General features: G+C 42.8%; 1 protein-coding gene across 1 annotated transcript in view; it reads right to left on the bottom strand.

Moving 5' to 3' along the window:
- Positions 1 to 22986, bottom strand: part of LOC127625734 (multiple epidermal growth factor-like domains protein 6) — a 121812-nt gene that overhangs the window by 4758 nt on the left and 94068 nt on the right. Inside the window, exons 24-32 of the mRNA XM_052101099.1 lie at positions 22783 to 22911; positions 21339 to 21467; positions 19768 to 19896; positions 16145 to 16273; positions 14378 to 14506; positions 11658 to 11786; positions 4386 to 4517; positions 434 to 562; positions 67 to 195 (exon numbers count right to left, since the gene is read on the bottom strand). Coding sequence (XP_051957059.1) covers positions 67 to 195; positions 434 to 562; positions 4386 to 4517; positions 11658 to 11786; positions 14378 to 14506; positions 16145 to 16273; positions 19768 to 19896; positions 21339 to 21467; positions 22783 to 22911 — 1164 coding nt within the window. The remainder of the gene's footprint in view (positions 1 to 66; positions 196 to 433; positions 563 to 4385; positions 4518 to 11657; positions 11787 to 14377; positions 14507 to 16144; positions 16274 to 19767; positions 19897 to 21338; positions 21468 to 22782; positions 22912 to 22986) is intronic.

Raw genomic sequence — 22986 nt, 5'->3', positions numbered from 1 at the left:
ACACGCATTTATACATCTGCTCTAACAAATCATTCCAATGTTCCAACATTTGTATTTCAACATCACCTTGATCACAGTCATCTCCGTGTCGTCCTGACTCACAATCACATCTGCCTGTGACCGGGTTGTTTCTCGCTCCCTTTCCACAGACTGCCACATGGGCACAGTCATGCCCATAGCGTCCGGTTGGGCACGCTGAAAGAGTGTGTGAAAGGATGATTACATATAAGCAGCTACAAAACCTCAAGTGTAATCAAGTAGGACACTGTACAGTCAATCAAATCTAATATGTACCAAATAATCTGGTCTAACTTCTTTTTAAAGACTAATATATATAAAAATAAAGACTTGATGATAATATACAAAGAACTTTGTTCTGTAATGAAAAGTTGCTATCTATGAGAGACAAAGCTTCTGCTGGACAGTGACTTACTGAGATTGCAGCGGGCACCGATGAAGCCGGGTGAACATTCACAAGTGCCCGTGGCAGGAAGACAGACTCCACTGTTCAAACACTGACACTGATGCTCACAGTCCGGTCCATAAAGACCCTCATCACAGTCTACAGATCACAAACACCAAAAATAAGATCCTTCATCTGCTAATAATCTTTTCAATGTTCAATATCATAATACAGTACAAATACCATTTAAAAACATTACATTAAAATAAGTATTATAGTGAAATAACCTTTTGTTTGAAGTAGATCTAATTCATATTAATGAAACCAAAATACATTAAAGCTGCATGCAGCGATGAACGGGCCCTCGCACCCTGGTGTGCGTAGGGGCTGCTCTGCCATTTCCTGTTGCCAGTAGGAGGCGCTATGACTATAACTGAATATTGGCATATAGAAGTGTTCAGGCCGGGACTCTTATCAAACATGTGAAGATTGGAGCAGATTGGACAGTGTATGTTTGAGTTACAACAACGTCCTCTTTCATGGTGAAAGATCAAACTATGCCAGGCCACCACAGACACGCCGTTCAACGAAAACTCAAAAGCTTCTCAGTTTAGCATCGCAAAGGTTTTTAGATTTGACTGACCGAATATGGTGGTGATCTGATTAAAACTCTAGGATGAGTTTGGCTGACTTCCTGTTGGGTTTAGGATATGGTTCTAAGAGACTTTTTTGTACATGTTGACATGTTACATATGTGTAGCGATTTTCTTAGTTGTAGGTGAAAAGTAGCATGAGGGCTGCTTTGTAGAAATTTTGAAGGTGGCGCTAACGAGCAATTTTGCCACAATTAATTCTAAAACCACCATCAAATGTAAATTTTCCCCACTGTTGAGATGTGTGCAAAGTTTCATGAGTTTTCGAGCATGTTTAGGCCTCAAAAATGTGACTCGTTTCATATCGAATTTGTCAAGCTGCCACAGACACGGCCTTCAACGAAAACTCAAAAGCTTCAGAATTTAACATCACCAAGGCCTTTAGATTAAGACTGACTAAACAATGTCGATCTGATTAAATCTCTGGGAGGAGTTTGTTGAAGTACAAGACCTGTAATTGGCTGTTGCCAGTAGGTGGCGCTATGACTAACAGAATATTGGCACATAGATGTATTCAGGCTGGTACTATTGACAAACGTGAAGTTTGGGGCAGTTTGGACATTGTATGTATGAGTTATAACAACTTCCTGTTTCATGGCGAAACATCAAAATTGGGTCAGACCATCATGGCCATCATGTGCAGTAAAAACTCAAAAGCTTCGCAATTTAGCATCGTCGAGGCCTTTAGATTAGAATAACCAAATATGAAGTAGATCTGATGAAATCTCTAGGAGGAGTTGTTAAAGTACGAGGCCTAGAAATGGCAAAAACTGAGCAAAAATTTAAAATATAAATAAAAATGGCTGACTTCCTGTTGAGTTTAGGGCATGGATCCAAGAGACTTTTTTGTAGGTATTGGCATTTTACACATGTGTACCAATTTTCGTACGTGTATATGAAACGTAGCGTAAAGCGCACATCGTTGAAAGTTTGTAGGTGGCGCTATCGAGCCATTTTGCCACACGTAATTCTGAAACACATATCAGATCATAATTTACCATGGTTTTACTACAGTAACCATATTCTTACCATGATATTTGTTGTGAAACCATAGTGATAATACAGGAAAACAAAACTATGGGAATACAAAATAATTGATGAGGTTAGTATGGTTTTACTATATGTAACCATGACAGTTACGTGTTTTTTGTTTGTTGTTGTTTTGTGGTGGAAACCATGGTTTTATTATAGTTCAGATAGGACAACTCTAGGACTAGTATAACATATCATTTTTATTCTATGTATATATGACATGGTATGGGCTTGTTCTTGACAGACTAGATCTGCTCTACACATGCTGCTGCTGCTGACAGAGATGTGTACTGCTTCTACTGAACAAACAATAAATCCCCCAAAACCTCTTTAAAAGAAAATAAATTGACAAGACAAGCAAATAAGTTGATCACTCCCCCCAACGAGCAGATCTGACCGCCAGAAATGTGGGCTACAGTGAGGTGGATTTCAGTCACGTGTAGCTAGCAGTGTATCACTAGCATGTGTTAAAATGTGTTCCTACTGGATTTATCTAGTGACCTGAATAACTATGTGTGATTGTTATGTAATCCAATTTTGTATTTATTTCTTTGCAAATTTTTGCACAAAGCACATTTGCGCTGCTGCAGTGTCGACCCGTAGATGCTGCAGTAGCGGTGCCTGGACAGCACATTTGTGCTGCCTGCACAATCGTAGGTGTAGGTGCTCGGCCCAAAGATGCCCCAGTTGTGGCATCATGACAACATATTTGCACAACTTTGCAGAGTCGTGAGAGGTTTAGTCGCTTGGCCTAAAGACTTCTGAACATCACATTGTGCTCAGCAGGCCGAGTGGATGATAAGCATGACTTATGATTGGACACCACTGATTATCAATTAAGAAGAGTAAGCCACAGAGGGAATATTCTTCTTCTTTTTAAGCCATTCTGTAGTGGATTTACTTCAATGTTTAGTGTCATTGTCCTACTGCATCTCCCGGCACACAGCCACCCTGACATTATCCTGTAGGATATCTTGATAAAATTGGGAATTAATTTTTCCCTTGATCGTGGCCTCAAAGCAGCCACAAATCACGATGCTCCCTCCACCCGACTTCACCGTTGGGATGATGTTTTCATGTTGGTATAAGGTGCCCTTTGTATGCCATTCGTAGTGCTGCGTGTTCTTCCCAAACAATTCAACCTTAGTTTCATCAGTCCACAAAACATTTTCCCCAGTAGTGTTGTTGAGTCACGATGGTCTTTGGCGAAATTCAGGTGTGCAGCAATGCTTTTGTTGGAAAGCTGCGGCTTCCTTCGTGTTGTCCTGTCATGGACACCATACCTGTTTAATGTTTTCTGTATAGTAGACTCATGAACAGAGACGTTAACCAGTTCCAGTGATTTCTTCAGGTCTTTAGCGGTCAATTTAGGGGTACTTTTTTTTTTTTTACCTGTTTGAGCATTCTGCTGTGTGCCCTTTGAGTCATCTTGTCTAGATGGCCACTTCTAGGGAGAGTACCCACAGTACTAAATCATCTCTATTTACAGACAATTTGTCTAACTGGTGACAGATGAATATCTAAACTCTTCGAGATGACTTTGAATTCTTGATCGTAGGTCTTCTGACAACTCTTTTTTTTTTTTGCGAGGGAAGGTCCACGTCAGCAAATGCTAATTATGAATAGCAAACTCAAAACTTTTGAGTGCTTTTTTAAGTAAAATTATCTCTAGCCCACACCTCCAATCTCATTTCATTAACTGATTCCAGGTTTGCCAACTCCTGACTCTAATTAGCTTTTGTTGACACTTTGAGCACTTTGAATGTTTAATGTGACGTGTTCAGTAAACACATGAAAGACGATACTTGTTTTTGTTATTAGCTTAAGCACATTGTGTTTGTCTATACTTGTGACTTTGATGAAGATGAGGTCCTCTATGGGGCAACGTACTGTAAATTAGGTTGTCCACAGTGGGGAAAAAAATAAGTTTTAAACATGCGTCAAGATTGTAGAAATGTAATCTGTGTTCATGCTGGTTTTATACATTTTTGAAAAACATTTAAAGCATTTTCTACAGAAAAATGTAGTAAATGATTTTAAAAGCATCATGTGTATTACTTTGCTTGTAATTTTAGTGTACACAATTTAATCATTAATTAAAAAAAGTGTTTCATGTAAAACTTAATTTATTTTAGATATTATGATTTTTAATATGACACATTTTGTATTTATTTTTGAATAATTTAATAGATATTATGTCAATTACCCTCAAACATTCTCACATATAGGCCTAACTATTACACCCCCCACCCCATTTGATCGAAATGTTTTGTATTTTGTTTTAAAGTGTCACTTACCCTGTTCACACGTTGGTCCTGTGAATCCTGGCGCGCAGTAACACACTCCAGTCACTGGGTGGCATAGATGGTTTCTCTCTGAACACTGGCACACCTGATTACAGTTGATGCCAAATGTGCCAGGCAGACAGACTGATGAGACAAACACACGATTCATTACAACTAAATTTACTGATTGTTGAGTTCATGCTGATTTCAATAGATGGTGTTCACTAAGAAAAGGAAAAAGTTCGGGATAAATTACTGATCAAATTTGTTATCCCAAACTACACCCTTCTGCACTATTCTACGTCATTTTGAAGTGTCAGTAATGCGAGTAGTATGTTAACACTGAAAATGCAACCAACAAAAAGGTGAACTAAGTGTACCCGGATGACGCACTTTTTCAACCGTCAAAACTGTGTAAACCTCATACTCTCATGGCTTGCCGTAGATAGGAAAGATTAGTTCCATTTAGTAAAAACTGTTAAGTGTTGCACGTGAGATGAAACAACACTTTGAATATTCAAACACTACATGGAAGAGTCATTTGGGACACAGCTATTGTTTCCTTTGATCTGTTTGAGTGAGCTGGTAGCGCAGACATTTCAAAATAAGAGTCCCTGATGAATTTCGGTATTGTTTATGTAAAGAGTCAATAGGTTACTATCGTAACCCCGGTTCTCTGAAACATCGAGTGGAGAGATCCACCTATGGGAAGGGCATCCGCACCTGACCTCTGCAGAAGCATCCAATTGCACCAAGTCTGGCCTGACAGACAGAAGCGCGTGTCCAATGCTCGGTAAGGGACCCACCCCTTACCAAGTGCATAAAACACTCGTACGCGCTATCTTACCTCAGTGAGCATATTCGCTTCTCGTGCAGCAAGCGGGGCAAGCTTGGTGGATCTCTCCACTCGATGTTTCAGAGAACCGGGTTACGATAGTAACCTATTGTTCTCTTCATCATCTCGTGTTCGAGATCCACCTATGGGAGATATGGACAGCTCCCCGATTGCCCAATACACTACAATGAGGCCCTGAAAGCCAGAGGACGGTCACCTCGAAGGCGGTGCATGACACGTCACACGGAAACCACCCCACAAAGTGAGGAAGCCACTTTAGCAACAAAGAATAGCATATGGTAACATGCATTCGGTGAATAAACCTGACCGCACTCTCATGGTGAATATATGGTGGCAGGTGTAGAGTAGAAACATGCTTAGTGACTTTAAAGTGCTGGACTAGGCAGCCCAGACTTAAGGAGGGGTGGAGGGCCTAAGAGCACAAAGCTACAAAGAGCCGACACCCAGGACAGAATGAGCTACCGGGGTTCTGGTGACATCTAGCCGGTAGTATCTGGCAAGCGTATGGGGAGAGGCCCAGCTTGCAGCGGCACATATGTCCTGCAAAGAGACTCCCTTAAATAGAGCCCAAGAGGCAGCCATACCTCTAGTGGAGTAAGCTCTGATGCCCTCTGGGGGCTGCACTCCCTTTGATTCATATGCCAAAGATATAGCTTCCACAAGCCAATGAGAAAGGTGTTGCTTGGAAATGGGGTTCCCTGAGTGCGGGGGGCCCCAAGAGATGAAAAGCTGGTCGCTTTTTCTAAACGAGCTGGTCCTGTCTAAGTATGCCCGCAGGGCACGTACAGGACACAAAGCGTTCAACCTCTGATCCTCTGTGGAGGAGAAAGGAGCTGGGTGGCAAGCGGAGAGCTCAATCACCTCACACGTGAATGCCGGGAAGCATTTTGGCATAAAGGCTGGGTTGGGCCTGAGAAAAACCTTATCTCCACTGAGAGAGAATTTAGTGCACGAGGGATGAACAGAGAGTGCATGCATGTCACTGACCCGCTTGGCAGATGCCAAGGCCAAGAGCAAAGCTGTCTTGAAAGACAAATTCTTAAGGGAAATACTCCCCAGGGGCTCAAACGGCTGTTGAGACATTGCGTCCAACACCATGGAGAGGTCCCATTCAGGAACGACTCTCCTGGGGACTGGAAGAGAGCGGCGTGCGCCCTTCATAAACCTACGAATAAGGGGGTGTTGCCCCACCGTAGCGCTGTCGAACCCCACATGACATGCAGCGATAGCCGCTAAATAGACATTAATAGTGGAAAAGGATCTTCCCTTGTCCATAAGGTCCTGCAAAAAGCATAAGATGTCGGTGATTGAGCACTGATATGACGTTACCCGTCGCCCTTCACACCACTCTTCGAACACACGCCACTTACAGTCGTAAAGAGACTGTGTCAAAGAGGCTCTGGCACACTGAATGGTGGCCACAACACGTGGGGGGAGCCCCAATGTGTTTAAGTTGGCCCTCTCACGGGCCAGGCCCAGAGGGCCACCCTGTCCGGGTGTGGGTGATAAATTTCCCGTTCAGCTTGAGACAAAAGGTCTGTGCGAAGTGGGAGGGGCCATGGCTGGGCATACAGCAGAGGGATAACCTCTGAGAGCCACGGCGCCTTGGGCCACCTGGGAGCTATCAAAATCATGGTCAAGCTCTGTTCCCTCACCCTGGCCAGAGACGGCGTTATGAGGCAAAGAGGAGGAAATGCATAAAGCAGCACGTTGGGCCACGGGTGGGCCAGTGCGTCCACGCCGAGGGGCGTCCTCGTCCCGTAGCGAGAAGAACATAGGACAATGGGCGTTTTAGACGAGGTGAAGAGATCTACGGTTGGCTGGCCGAACCTCCTCCACAGTAGACACACTATCTGAGGATGGAGGCCAGTCTCCGTAGAGCGGGTTTCCCCTTGACAAGAGGTCTGCGCCCCTGTTCAGTATGCCCGGGACATGGGTCGCCCGTAGCGACAGGAAGTGCCACCTGCTCCATACTAACAGCCTGTGAGCGAGAGCATGCAGCTTGGAGGAGCGCATCCCCCTGGCGGTTGATATATGCTACAGCTGTCGGTGTTGTCGCAGCGCACCAGCACATGATGCCCCTGCACGCGGGGCAGAAAGTGATTCAGAGCCTTCCACACAGTGAGGAGCTCTAAATAATTTATATGGGCTGAGTGAAGTGTGCTTGGCCACACACCATTCACTGTTCTGCCCTCTTGCGTGGCTCCCCATCCTGTTAGGGACGCGTCTGTCGTCACTACTTTCCGCAGCATAATCGCCCGAGAGGGGTCCCATGCGCGTAGAACTCTGCGTTCCTCCAGTGGTGCAGCGCTGCTGTGCACGAGCGTCACTGTGACAGAGCGGCGGAGATCAGCTAGAGGGCTGAGATGAAGAGTTAAAACCCACTTCATGAACGCCCTCATTCTCAGAAGGCCCAAAGGCAGGACATGTATAGCCGCAGCCATAAGACCCTGTAGCCTGAGACATGCTGCGATAAAGTATTCTCGTTCCTTCTTTGAATTGTGAGAGGCAATTCATTAAGGAGAGAACGCGCTCTTGTGAGAGACGCGCACGCATTGTAACCGAATTCAGCTCCAGACCCAGAAAAGTAACTCTCTGCGCGGGAGTGAAATTGCTCTTGCTCACGTTCACTCTGAAGCCGAGCGCTGTGATGTGAGCGAGCACACGGGCAGTGTTTTGCAATACAATCTCTCTCGAATCGGCTATAATCAGCCAATCGTCTATGTAAGTCAGGATTTTGAGCCCCGCTATTCTCAGCGGGGCTAACCCTGCTTCCGCACACGTACAAAACACTCTTGGACTGAGTGCTAGGCCAAATGGAAGCACTGTAAATTCGTAACATATGCCTTGGAAGGCGAAACGAAGAAACTTCCTGTGTGGCGGGTAAATGTTGATGTGGAAAAATGCATCTTTCAGATCGATTGACGTGAACCAATCGCTCTGTTTTATTGCACGAGAGAGAACGTTGTGGGTTAACATTCTGAAATTGTATTTCCTTAAATGTTTGTTCAACACTCTGAGATCCAGAATAGGACGAAGTGAACCGTCCTTTTTTGGAATCAGGAAATAACGGGAGTAAAAACCCTGTTGACATTGATGCGGCGGCACCGCTCGCACCGCCCCCTTCTCGAGAAGAGAAGAGATCTCGTCTTTCAGAATGTGCGCGGAGCTCTCTTCTGTGTGAGAAAAGATAACTCCGCTGAAACATGGGGGTTTCCTGGCAAACTGAAGTCTGTAGCCCTTCGAAATGGTGCGAATCACCCATTCTGGGGCAGACACAGACTGCCAGGCTGTCACGTGTGACGTGAGAGAGCCCACACTCACCGGCGAGTTGCCTAGGGCAGGCAATACAACCGGATTGTTCATTTGTGATACAATGGCGCCATCTAGTGGACAACTTAGGGGCGACATGTAGAATTTCAGAGGAACAACAGTACTTGGCAGAGCTTTCGCTCTCAGTGTTTGATATTTTTGTTGTTCTTGTTTTTTTGTTGTTTTTATTTTTGAAACACACACAGGGAATTGAACCTTTATTGAATGTGTGTGAAGTGGTTTGTGCAAACTGTGAAGAGACTGTGGTTGAGCACTTTTCAACAGTGGTAGGGCACTCTTGGACAGTGAATTTCCCCCAGTTCTGGAACTGGAAGCTGGGAGGAATTCTTTTATGGACCACACCTGAACTTGTGACATGTCCATATTGAACTGGGGTTGGGCACCCGAACGAGGGAAAAGGGGCCCTCGAGGCTGAGGACTTCCTCCTTTTGGGTAAAGGGGAAAAACTCAAGCTTGTGTCCACTGGGCTGGTCAGCCTGAAAACCTGGACTGAGAAGCCCCTGGAGCTGAGCATCAGGTAGGCCTCTTCCTCTTCCCGTCCGACGGGGTAGAGTGGGTGGGCTTTTTCGCTGCAGCCGCCGCGAAGGATGTCTTACCCCAGGGCTTAGGAGGATGGTTGGGCTGCTGGCTGGGCTGCTGGCTGGGTGGCCTGCTGCGAGCCTTAGGCCTGGCTGTGTTATGGTACGGCCGTCCTGTGGCTGGGGCCTGAGGGGGCCGTGCGGGGGGCTGGTGTGGAGTGGCCTTTCTAGGCAGGCACAGTTTAAATGTCTCATCCTCCTCCTCCTTATCATCGCACCGCTGTTGCATAAGTGCAACAGCAGGGCCAAAAAGAGCCTGGCCTGGTTCCACTGGGGCTCCTGCTATGCGTCTATTCTCGCTGTTGGGCAGACCAGAGAGATTGAGCCAGAGGGCTCGTTCCCCCACAACACATAGGGCCATGGAGCGTCCGCCGGCTTGGACGGCCTGGCGGGCGTTACGAAGGACCAGGTCGTTCACGGTAACGATCTCCTTCCACAGCGTCGGCGATGGCACGCCTTTCTCCAAATGAGTACTCATGTCCTCCAACAGCTCGGCCTACCATTTAGAGCCCGTACCGCGAGAGCCGAGGCCTTGTACGAGGCCTGGAAGACAGATGCTGAGAAGCGGTCCATCTTATTAGGGAGAACTGGCTTAGGAGGGGCCAGTAACCCTCCCTGCGAGGGGTTAAGGTGTCTGGCGATCGAGGGCTCGATGGTGGGAGGATCGCCCATGCCACACGCTGCCATATCCTTAACCTCCAGACCCGCTAAGCCGTGCTTAAGATCTAGCGGGTCCTTCCAATAGTGTCGCATGTGCTTAGCGCACGCAGGGAGTACAGGCATGAGCTGCTTCCTAGGACCGGGAGGGGGACCTAGGAGTTTGCCGTCATACACATCCCTCTCTTGGTCGGCGGCGTTCTGGAGGGCCGGCCATTCCATGCCGAGACGAGCGGCCGCTCGCTCACACACCTCGAGAAGGACCGCGTGCGGCAGTGTAGCCGAGCCGCTAACCGGGGGAGCTTGGGCGGACGGGGTGGTTTCCTCGTCGTCCGAGCCCTCAAGTATAGCGGGGTCCTCGTACTCGCCTGAGCCGGGCGGCTCGTAGTCGAACGAGGAAATACCGGGAAGGATTTCCTCGAGTAGGCCCTCATTAGACTGGTCAGCCCAACTGAGAGCAGGCATGCTCTGGGAAGTCCCCGGAGCTGTAACGCTTTCACCTACTCCAGCGTCCGAGTCGTCCGTGCTTTGGGAGGATGCAACTTTGAGTCTTCGTCGAAGAAGCTTCCTAGGCAGGGCGAGGCAATGGGTGCAGTTCTCAGGAAGTAAAAGTGCTTCCTGCGCGTGTCTTAGTCCCATGCACACCACGCAGAAGGGATGGGCATCCCTCGCGGCAATGAGTGAACCGCAGGCGGCAGGGCATGCACGCGACTGCACGTCCGGTGGGTTAGTGGGACCGGAGAGCTTGTGATCCATCGGAGAGGTGAAAGCTGAGAAACAGGCGGGCAGCCTGAGCAAATCCAGGTAGCGAGCGTGGGTGGCTTGCAACCCGAAATAATCACAACTAAACGCAACCGTCTGACAATCACGCCTGGCGGAGGCTGATCGAATGGATATTTCCTCCTGTTGACTGTGGTGAAGTCAGCGAAAACCGTAGAGCTGCGAAGCAAAGAGGTCGCGAGAAGCGAATAACAACTGAGGTAAGATAGCGTGTACGAGTGTTTTATGCACTTGGTAAGGGGTGGGTCCCTTACCGAGCATTGGACACGCGCTTCTGTCTGTCAGGCCAGACTTGGTGCAATTGGATGCTTCTGCAGAGGTCAGGTGTGGATGCCCTTCCCATAGGTGGATCTCGAACACGAGATGATGAAAGAGAACCCACGTTGCGCACTAAATCTCTTTTTCTTCCGTAGTTATTAAAGGGATTTTGGTTGAATAAACTGCATCTGGGATTTTTATTCAATTTGGACTCTTGTAGTCTGTATGTATGGGCCCTGTCACAGAAAGCCTCTGAACAAGATTCAAATTTAAAAGACGATTGGCTGAATCATTGATTATCGGCTCCACTTAATTATTGTAATTGCAAAAATCCATTATCAGTCAATCTTTTTATATTAGGTGGCCTTAACTGCTGTGTACTTAATCATTTGATACAATATTCTTATTATGTACATATACATGTTGTTGCATTTAATTACATTTGCAGTTACACTGTTAACATTACCTCTAACCAACCCTTACCCCAAAACCTACCCATACCTCAAATGTGGGCATTTTCCAGAACAACATGTAGTTACACAGTAAATACATAGTCTTGCATGTTAAAACATAGTAGTTCAGGCCACCTAATATAAAGTGTGACCTCAACCTCTAATCTATTTGTAAACTAGCATATAACAGCATAGCATTTGCATTTTGTTGCATTAGTCTTGCATTAAACCTAAAAATAAATATTTACAATTTCATGCAGAACAGTAAATTCGATCGATATTTCCTCATATCCTCATGGAGAAACTTTTGGAGAAATCTCATAAACCCCAACTGTTAACCTCTCGGTTCAGTTTATTTAGCATCACTCACTCTGTTCGCAGCCGTTGCCCGTGTACCCAGGCGGGCAGCCGCAGTCTCCTGTGATATGATGACATGAAGTGCCCTGCGGGCAGGAACAGTGCTGCAGACAGTTCTGACCGTATGAGCCCGGCAGACATGCTGAGAGACACAAAATACATGGATGAACAGCCATTACAGACACAAATACTCAAACAAGTGTGACAGATACAAATTTGACCAATAGCCCAGAAATAATTTGAGGTTTTCTTTTATTTGATGTTATTCTAAAAATCAATGTGACGGATCCAATATGTTCAATATGTTTTGTCTTTTTTAAGAAGATTTTTACCTTCTTGCTTAAAGGTAACAATTTTCATGTAATATTTGCCTTTTTTTTTGCCAATGTGTGAACGGCTTGTAACCCAACTTAAAAAATGACCCCTTCCCGGACTTCCTAGGTTGCCTATTAAAGCCTGTAGACTGATTTTCATGCAAAGGGAGTGGGTCACTTTTGCCGGGAAAATCCAAAAGATGTGATGTTTATGCACGCTCCCAAGAGCCTCAGTGCTTCTCTTCCACTATTCAACAGCGACAACAAACAGCAACACTAGATAACGTTATCTTAGAGATGAATCCAGCATACGTCCGGCTCCCAGCACAACACCGACTCCTACACAAACTCAAAGAGTAAGCCAAAAAAACATTTATCTACTGAATCCCATCTCGCTAAGCGGGAATGTGATCGTGGTTGAGCGAAAACTAGAATGAACATCAGCAGGGCATTTGATTCCTGGAAGGACCTTAGTTCAGGTTTGGGGGTCAAAAGTGACCCTGAATTGGCGTTCCTCTTATTGGACAGGTAAGCTTACATAACTGCAAAGCAAGTGAAATAGAGAGCCATAAGGAGGACTGATCTGTGTCATTTTAGCTAACTTGATCTTTTGAATTGCAAGCTACCTTGCTTTGTAACTTTCAAATAATTTCAACGATTTTCAGGATAAATGTAAGCAAATACGCTGGTTTCTTATTCGTAGTACAACATATGACATACAAAACATACAATAGTGCAACATACCAGTAAACTGTCTGGTATTGTTCGGTAGTATGTAGCTGTATGTGTGTATCAGTATGCAATTTTAGCTGATAAATAGTTTTAGTTTAGTCTCGAAGTTTATAGTAAAACAATCATAACTGTAATTTTAATTACGCTATCTCATCTGTCAGCATGATGCCGGCATTGTTTTGGTCGACGCTCGCTCGTGTCCCTATGGAGTGTGTTCACGAGCACGAATACGCGCAACAGGTAGCTGCTGCAGTTCACATAACGGCCACAGGTGTCATTAAGGGTTTCTGAATCAGACATACTGCACCTTTAAGTGAAATCAGGCATCAAAGCATCACAATGTACATGAGAAAAATGTAACTTTGGCCTTTGAAATGTGGCAAAGACAAACAGTACACTGTTTGAATCGGATAAAATAAGCCCTGATATTATCTGCTTTCAATATTTGTCTAGCCGATACTGATAATTGATAATAATAATAATAATGCCCAATACCAATATGGTCAACAATATATCGTACATTCCAAACAACGGACATCTACTGTATGAAGTGAGTCTGCTTACACTCTTGAATAAAACTACATAAATATGGCATTGTTATTCACGTAAGTCCACCTGTCATTATTGCAAATTAAACCTCAATAGGGTGATCTTGTGATTGCTGTTTTATTATAATTATTTTCTTGCTTATTGTCATGTCGTTTCATTGTCAAATTATTAATTTTCATTTTCCTTAGTGTTGTGCTTATATTTCTGTGCCATATGTGTATGCATATGTATAAATACAGTAAGTACATGTGTATATACTAAGAATGGGCACGAGTGCTCAGATGTGACAGCATTGATCGATCATGAAAACGATGATCTTTTCACTTAATTCAAAATTCAGAGGCAATTTCCTGATAACTAAACACAAACGTGTCAAAGAGGGAGTTCATTTTTAATTTTGTGATTGATTAAGTTGTGATTTTGAGGGGTACATTGATCGTCAGAGACGTCTCATAGCAACCAAACTGATATACGACGCTGCAATGCTATCGTTACGATCATCAAAAGAGAGTGTAATTAACTGTGTTTTAAACACCTGTCTGCAAAACATTTGCTAAACACGTTTTATTATCATTTAATGTAAGAACTTTTACTCGTTAAGGGATATTATTCAATAGAAGTGAATGTTTGTCACTGACTGTAAACCTCCCTGCCCTAAGTGACATAACACACACCTGCATCTCCACCAAATGGAAGTTGAAGATTTCCACACGAGTTTCCAAATTAGAAGTCTGACATAAATTGTCATTCCGTTGCACTTTCCCCAGGTGAAAGGTGGAAATTCCACCTATCCGAGTTTAATGTTAGTTTCATGAATCATCAAAGCAACAAAAATATGTTTGAACTAGGCTTGAACCCCCAACCTTCTGGTCAGTAATCCAGAGCCTCAACCACTGAGCCACCGCTGCCAGGAAATCAATATCTCTTGACAAATGTCAATTATACAGTATAGTGGACATGTTATCAAACTATATGACCACAGCATGCTGTAACTGAATAATCAGAATCAAGTATTTCAAAGAGTCATGTAATAACTGAACATATGTGTAAAATGTAGAGCATCATTCATAAACCTCCGGTCCTAAATCCTGGACATTAGAAAATAAATTCACATTGAACTGAATATTAGCAAACTAACCTTTCTCACAACGTCTTCCTCTCCATCCTGCAGGACATAAACACACCCCACTCACATGATGACAGGGGGCGCTGTGCTCACATGTGCACTGATCCTCACAGCCCGATCCAAACCACCCTGATACACACACTGACAAAAATACACACACAAACTGATATCACAGTGGAAACCTAATGAGGACTTTTGGTGATTATAAAAGTTCAAGATTTTAATATCCTGACATTAAATCATTTAAATGATTCTATAATTGACCACTAGAAGGAGCCAAAAGCCTCTACATCAATATAAGTTCTAAACATTATCTAACAAAGAGTATATACAGTAAAAAGGCACTTGCTATTGCCAGTTGATGGCAGATGATATAAGGGGGAGGAACATTCCCAATTTAGAGAGCATTTGATTGGACATACACAGGCGGCCAAAAGTTTGGAATAATGTACAGATTTTGCTCTTATGGAAAGAAATTGGTACTTTTATTCCCCAAGTGGCATTCAACTGATCACAATATATAGTCAGGACATTAATAACGTGAAATATTACTATTCAAATTTGAAAGAAAAATGTCCAGAACGTCTTAAACTACTTCAAAGAGTTCTCATCAAAAAATCCTCCATGTGCAGTAATGACAGCTTTACAGATCCTTGTTATTCTAGCTGTCAGTTTGTCCAGATACTCAGATGACCCTTCACCCCACACTTCCTGTAGCACTTTACCTTTCACCCCACACTTCCTGTAGCACTTGCCATAGATGTGACTGTCTTGTCAGACACTTCTCACACACCTTACAGTCTAACTGATCCCAAAAAAGCTCAAAGGGGTTAAGATCCATAACACTCTTTTCCAATTATCTGTTGTCCAATGTCTGTTTCTTTACCCACTTTAACCTTTTCTTTTTGATTTTCTGTTTCAAAAGTGTTTTTTTCTTTGCAGTTCTTCCCATAAGTCCTCCTGAGTCTTCTCTTTACTGTTGCACATGAAACTGGTGTTGAGCGGGTAGAATTCAATGAAGCTGTCAGCTGAGGACATGTGAGGTGTCTATTTCTCAAACTAGAGACTCTGATGTACTTATCCTCTTGTTTAGTTGTACATCTGGCCTTCCACATCTCTTTCTGTCCTTGTTAGAGCCAGTTGTCCTTTGTCAATTCAATTTCAAGCATTGTATCACCTTCATTCCTCAAAACAATGATTGACTGACGATTTGTAGAGAAAGCTGTTTCTTTTTTTGCCATTTTTGCCAAGTCTATTGCATACTGTGGCAACACAAACACAATGTTAAGCTTCATTTAATGAATCAAATATCTTTCAACTGTGTTTGATATAATGGCAAGTGATTTTCTAGAACCAAATGATCAATTTATCATGATTACTCAAGGATAATGTGTTGAAGTGATGCTGCTGTTTAGATTTGATCAAAAATAAGTTTTTTCAAATAGTGATGGTGCTGTTTTTTTTTACATCAGTAATGTCCCGACTATACATTGTGATCAGTTGAATGCCACTTTGGTGAATTAAAGTACCTAGTAAGTTTTTTCCATAAGAGCAAAATCTGTACATTATTCCAAACTTTTGGCCTGACAGTGTAAATTTGCCCCCAAGTTCAAGATGTTTTCGGTGCATTTTCCCAGAAAAGACTGTATATATTAAATCTGTATGTCTTATAAAAGTTTATTTTGGCAACTTCTAGAAGTACACTAGTATACAGATGAGCTCAGAGCTAACAGACCAAAAACCAAAAAAACTCCAGTTATGATTTCATGGGGTCTTCACCGTTCTCGCAGTGTTCTCCGGTCCAGCCCGGCTGACATACACACTGACCCGTCTGTCTGTCACACTGACCTCCGTTCTTACACTCGCACCTGTCCTGACAGTCTGATCCGAACCGACCTGCAGGACATTCTGAGAGCACACACACACACACAAGCAAAATATCATGAAAAAGCTATAAAATGACTATAAAACAAAGAGTCAAAAAATGTCAAAAATTTAGGAAAACTTCCCTTGTTTCAACAACCTTAATTTTACAGTGAATTTATAATTATAAAACAGATAGTTGCAGAACTAAAATCTGATTGGATTAGTCATGTTCTACACTTCTATAATAAACAGGGACTTAATATTGCAAAACAAATTACTGACTTATTAGAAACTAGACATTTCAGACACAGTAGCCAGATCATTTGTTCGTTTGTAATCTGCCAATGAACAGTAGAAGATGGGGGGAGTGTTTGAAACATGTTTTATTATCTCGGAGACTTAATGAACTTCCATATCATTGCTCACAGCTGGAAATAGTTCAGAGCATGTGAGGCAGTCTGCTCTCATTAAACGTGAATAAACTTGCACCCCCAAGCATTGGTCATAATTATTATGAGGTGAGAGGAGATAAAGAAGATGTTGCTGAGATGTTTACAGGGCAAACAGCAGACATACGGAATGACTAAACCAGTCAAAGTGTGTGGAAAACCGTCTGTGGTCTGCAAAACTGCTAAATGTTCATTACCTGACCTTACAAATACTGAAAGACCAGCAGGACACTGAATATATGATGTAATGTCTGGCAATCAGAAAAACTAATTTGCTTCCTGAGTTAAAACTGACCACAGATCACCGCATTGAGATCCATAACTGCAGCTAAAACTCTGCCAACAGCCATTTCCATTAAATAACCAAGCGATCAAAAAATCGTAAATATTCACCTTCCCAAACCCAAACATTTACCGTCTCCAATGGCCCCATTTGCCATCATGCAAGTATTCGTCTACGGAAACAGACTGATACTGTCGGTCATCGTTTTTCAATGAGTGTCAAAATAGGCATTGGGAAATTTGTAAGACATCACCGATATCCGATTACATCCTTCCATCGCCCAGCCCTAGTACATATATTTGAGCAGAGCTGTGCAGTCCGATTTGTTTCTAAATGATGCCTGTAAAATAATATGTACTTCTGGACGGACAGAGGGTCTTCACTCATTTCCAAAACTTCCTTCAGGGCTTTCTGTAGAAATAGTAAGCAGTGTTGGGAAGGTATCTTTTAAAATGTATTCCAGTATAGATTACAGAATACACGCTGTAAAATGTAATTCATATCTTTAGTTATATGGTCACTCTAGGTCAGTAACATAATCGAAATCCCTTTGATCATTTCTGCTTTAGCTCTGGCAGATTTTTTCACTTGTTTTTACTATAAACGTGTTGAAAGTTGGAAGTTGCATTTTTGCTCCAAAATAACATTTCTACTCCACTAACAGATGGGTTTAGGGTTGTGACTAAGGGCAACTGATAGTGGATTTTAAGAATCAGAGTTTTGCCAAAAGTCATTTCAATGATATTTGTAGATTTGGTAGATTTTTGAAAAAACATCTTTTGCAGATTTTTGCAGAACACAAATGTTCTTTATATAATTATTATAAAATATGATCAGGCTTTGTAATAAACATATAGCATAAATCTAAACGTTCACATGACAATGGTGGTGGCGTAGTGGGCTAAAGCACTAAACTGTCAATCAGAAGGTCACTGGTTCGAATCCCACAGCCACCACCATTGTGTCCTTGAGCAAGGCACTTAACTCCAGGTTGCTCCGGGGGGATTGTCCCTGTAATAAGTGCACTGTAAGTCGCTTTGGATAAAAGCATCTGCCAAATGCATAAATGTAAATGTACTTAAAAACCCCAAAGAGTGTATACAACATCTTTTTCTGATCGTATGTATATTCTGTTCATAGAATGATTTGTAGCATTCTATATGATGCTAAAGGCTACATTGGTTAGCATTTCTCATATAAACATCCTTTATTCATATAAAAGTACCTTAACTGCATAAAAAACATTGGCAAACCAAAGAGCCTTTTAACTGTGTATTCATTGGATTTATGATTAATTTTTCAAAAGCGTTTCTGTTTTGTTATGCTGTTGAAACATGCTGTAGCTCCTCTATTAAGCTCCCAAGGGAAGTTCTCCAATAAATACGTATCCATCCAAGGATTTTTTGTGAAAAAAGTTTTAGCGCATCTCAATAAAGCTGATGGAAACGCACATTATAGCTAAAATGTCACAAATGTCACGTAATATTTTTCCGTTTAACTCAAGCATATAAACTGCCGATACATCAAATGTCATGAAAAAATTGTTTGGAAACACTTCGTGTCACATGACAGAGTTTGCCCCAATCGTTAGTCTGTGTTATCATGACGACAATATTGAAAGCCCATCTATTGTACGTGATTATGGACTGATCTTTACGGCATATAGATCCGATGCAGCAAACATGACACTACCAGGAGTGCCAAAACAAATATCTTGTGCACATTAAACAAATTCAAAATAATAGATGGCAGTCACGGAATAAGCCCACAATGTGAGATTTTGGTTGCACAATAAACTGCATTTGGGATTTTAGCCATTTTGGACTTCTATGTCAGTGCACAACATAGTACAGAAAGATTAAGATTTTTTTTTTACATTCTAAGAATCTATTTGAAATTATATTAATCGGTTATTATCTGCATTTTCCACCACCTTAATTATTGGTATCGGCAAAATCCACTATCGGTTGCCCTCCAACCACAACCCTAAACCTGACTGCCAGTGGAGTCAAAATATAATTTCAGTGCGAAAATGCAACTTTCAATTTGCCCTCACCATTTTTTATGTAAACGTGGTAACTTAATTGTTCCCATAGGACCAAAACCTGTGTCTCGGAGGCTGATCAGAAGCAGTGTAGGGAAATGTGTGTACGCTCGAAATGATACAAAAATGTCTGATGGGGATGGCACAGTTCGGCTGAACAGGGTTGATTTCAGGGTACATGAACTTTCGGAAGCAACGTGTCAATTTTTCTATGTTATCATGTTAAACTAGACAGGCAAATTATTTAAATGACTTTTTTCCATGTTGATCAATTATTGTGGTATTGACTTCTGATAACCTTGCACTAAAACAGGACATAATACAAAACTGTGGTTGTTATTTTACAAATCATTCAGATGCTCTGTCTTTCTAAGTGGGAGGTTTTTAGTCAAAATAAACTACAAAGTGAACAAGAAATATAATGAATCTACAATACGTTGTCTAAAATGTATTTGCCACTGAGTCAGCACAGGATTTCCCTGTCAGTACACATTACTTTATGTCAATTAAACTTACCAGCGTACATATTACATGTGGAGTATTTACTTAAATCAAATCTCAGACTACAAGTAGAACAAACAGACTGTCTGAAAATTCCAGGTATTTGCCTCAAAGCAAATAAAATACCATCTGATCCGAGCAGATTAGTTTGACACATTGCTAGCTGAACTAAATGTGGTGTCAAATGCACTGAATGTTGTAATGTGTTGCTGTAACAACAAGCATAAAACCAAGACCAGTCTCTCTCGGTCTCTCTCACCCAGTTCACAGGTGGCACCCGTCCAGCCTCTGGAGCAAAAGCATCGGCCCTCCACAGGGTCACACACACCACCATTCTGGCACAGACACCTCTGAACACAGCCAACCCCATAGAAACCTGGAGAACATTCTGGAAAAAAAGAGAATAACACACTGAATCTCTTACCACAACTTATCTAGTCCATATTCTAAACCACAGACATAATAATCTATCATCTAATGCATAAGATATTTCAAGTGAAGTATACAGACCCAATAGTGACTTGAAAAATGCAGATTTCCTGTAAGAGTAGTCGACTTTGCAGACCAATTTACATTTGTCTGTCCCACGGGGCCCTTTACAATGAGCCCAGCCCCGAGGTCGTAGGCCGCGGGGTTCCCGAGATAGGTCCCGAGATACGGACGTTGGACCACTTCCGAGCCCATTGACTTCCATTGTTGAGACCAGAGAGCGTGTGGGTGGTCCGGTTCGGGAGAGGCTTCGGGCAGAAGGGGCGGTACTCGGAGGGACCCTAACTCCGGTTCCTCTTGGGCTAGAGAGGCGTGCCAGGGGTCCTCAGAAGCGTCTCGAGGGGCCCTTTCCAAAGAGCCCAGGCACGAGAGAGTGGGTGACGGGGTCCGGGAGCCATGGGCGCCAGAGTGCAAAATGCCATCTCGGGCTCCCGGGGGCCCAGCGTGTCGGGGCCGGCGTCGCAGGACACGTCTCGCCGAGGAGCGTAGGGGTCCCGAATTTGGTGTCCCGGGGCCACTGCGTCGAGGAGCAGCGGCCGTCTAAATGTCAGTCACCCGGCGACGGCAAAGTCTCAGCTCCGTAACTCCGAGTCCGTGGGGGTCAGAGAGACGATGATGATGCAGCATGAGCATTTACATACCTCCATTGATCATGGTATAAATAATGTGTGTGTGTGTGTGTGTGGGGGGGGTGTACTTACATGTTTTTTATTATGGGGGGTGGTACCTGCCCCCATCCCCCCAAAATGTGTCAGAACGCAATTTATACGTTAAGTATGTTCAACGGGACCATGCACTTGCAATGCATTGGCCAAGCATTTGCATCTCCTTTTGCGCACATGCAAATAAAGTATGTTTCTAAACTTACTGGTTGCTGAAACCATAATCAAAATAAGCCAAATTATATTTAATAAACAAACAGGCAAGGGACAGGGTGATGATGAGGTGTTCCAATTAGAGGCGTAGATCACCCCCCCAATAAGCAATTACAACATCGTCATTATTTATTCATGATCAATGGAAACATGCAACACCCTAAAGTTCAAGCCAAATCTAAGCCCTTGGATCCAATTTTGTTATGAAAATCCTAATTGTTTCAAGTCCAAAATCCTTGTCAATGCATTTTCTGTTTACAAATACTTTAGAGGGGTATTTCAGTACATATTTCAGGAAATTCTTTCATTTGCCATTATAAAATTGCATTGCATATATCAGTGTTTATATCAGCTTTCTGCAATCTAGATATATTGGCATCTGGCATTCAAAAAGCCTATAGCGGTTGTTCATTACTACAAAATTGAACTAAAACAAATTGTATTGAATGAAGTGGTTGAATCTTACGTTGTGAGCAGCTGTTGCCCATCCACCCTGCAGTGCAGTCACACTGACCGCTCACTGCATTACAGCTGCTGTTATTGTGACAAACACAGACCTGAGAACAGCGCTCTCCATACAATCCAACAGGACACGCTACAGATGACACAGAGAAATAACAGTCACATAAAAGCATTTGAAGTATGAGAAATACAAATACAACTGTATTCAAGATCTGCTTTGCAGTGGGTTATATAATGCAGCTCTACAAGATTCCGGTCATATTTAGAAAATGTACTATTTGTGTATTATTTTATTTATTTACAACAAAAAAAAGCTTCACATTCAAAAGAGGTAATCTCATGAAGAACTGAATTTGGCAAATTGTCAGTAAATGTTTCATATGCAAAGATGTTAACCAATCATAACAGAGGTGATTTATTAAAAGAAATCTTGAAGGAATATCCCAGGTGCAATACAAGTTAAGCTCAATCGCTAAAAATTATAACCACAAAAAGTCTCTCCTTTTAAGAAAAGAAAAAAATTGAGGTCACGGTGAGACACTTACAAAGGAATTGAATGGGGCCAACATTGTAAAGTTTTAAAGACAGAAATGTGAAGCTCATAATCTTATAAAAGCACTTACATTCATTCTTCGGTTTACAGAATGTCTTTTGTCTATACTTTTGAAAGGGTAAATGTTTGTTTTTTTAATTTTATCCCCTTTTTCTCCCCAATTTGGAATGCCCAATTCCCACTACTTAGTAGGTTCTCGTGGTGGCACAGTTACTCACCTCAATCTGGGTGGCAGAGGACAAGTCTCAGTTGCCTCCGCTTCTGAGACCATCAATCCGCGCATCTTATCACGTGACTCGTTGTGCATAACACCATGGAGACTCACAGCATGTGGCTCATGCTACTCTCCGCGGTCCACGCACAACTTACCACACGCCCCATTGAGAGAGAACCATTAAATCACGACCAAGAGGAAGTTACCCCATGTGACTCTACACTCCCTAGCAACCGGGACAATTTGGTTGCTTAGGAGACCTGGCTGGAGTCACTCAGCACCCCTGGATTAGAACTTGTGACTATTTCAGTGAGTATTTTAACTTAATCAAATTGGCCCCGTTTACTTCCATTGTAAGTGCCTCACTATAACCCATATATATATATATATATTTTTTTTATTTATTTTTTTTAAAGAAAATGACAAGTCGAAATATATTTTTGTGGTAATCAACATTATGCCACAAATGCTGCTGATTGAGCTGAACTTGTTTTGAATCCGGAACATTCCTTTAACGGTACACAAGAACAGCTGGTTTCATTTTAAGGGTCACAAATAGGCTTGAAAATGGTCTTGTAAAACAAAATTGTGACTGCTGAAAGAACCTTGACTAAGATTCTAAAGGGCCATAAAATAGAATTTGGCTCACTTTAGGTTAAAAGCTTTAAAATATATGCTCACTTGTGTTGCAATATGTGCCAGTCCACCCTGGCAGACAGGAACATTCTCCACTGATGTGGTTGCAGACACCCCCGTTCACACACACACACTTCTGTTGACACTCCAGACCATAGAATCCCTGTGGACAAGCTGTGGACACGCACAGAAACAGAATGACAGCCTCAGTCACCATTCACTTTCACTGAATGGAAAAAAGATGCAATG

This window comes from Xyrauchen texanus, chromosome 32 (genome assembly GCF_025860055.1).
Source record: "Xyrauchen texanus isolate HMW12.3.18 chromosome 32, RBS_HiC_50CHRs, whole genome shotgun sequence".
Lineage (NCBI taxonomy): Eukaryota > Metazoa > Chordata > Actinopteri > Cypriniformes > Catostomidae > Xyrauchen > Xyrauchen texanus.
This window is presented reverse-complemented; position numbering and strand designations above follow the sequence as displayed.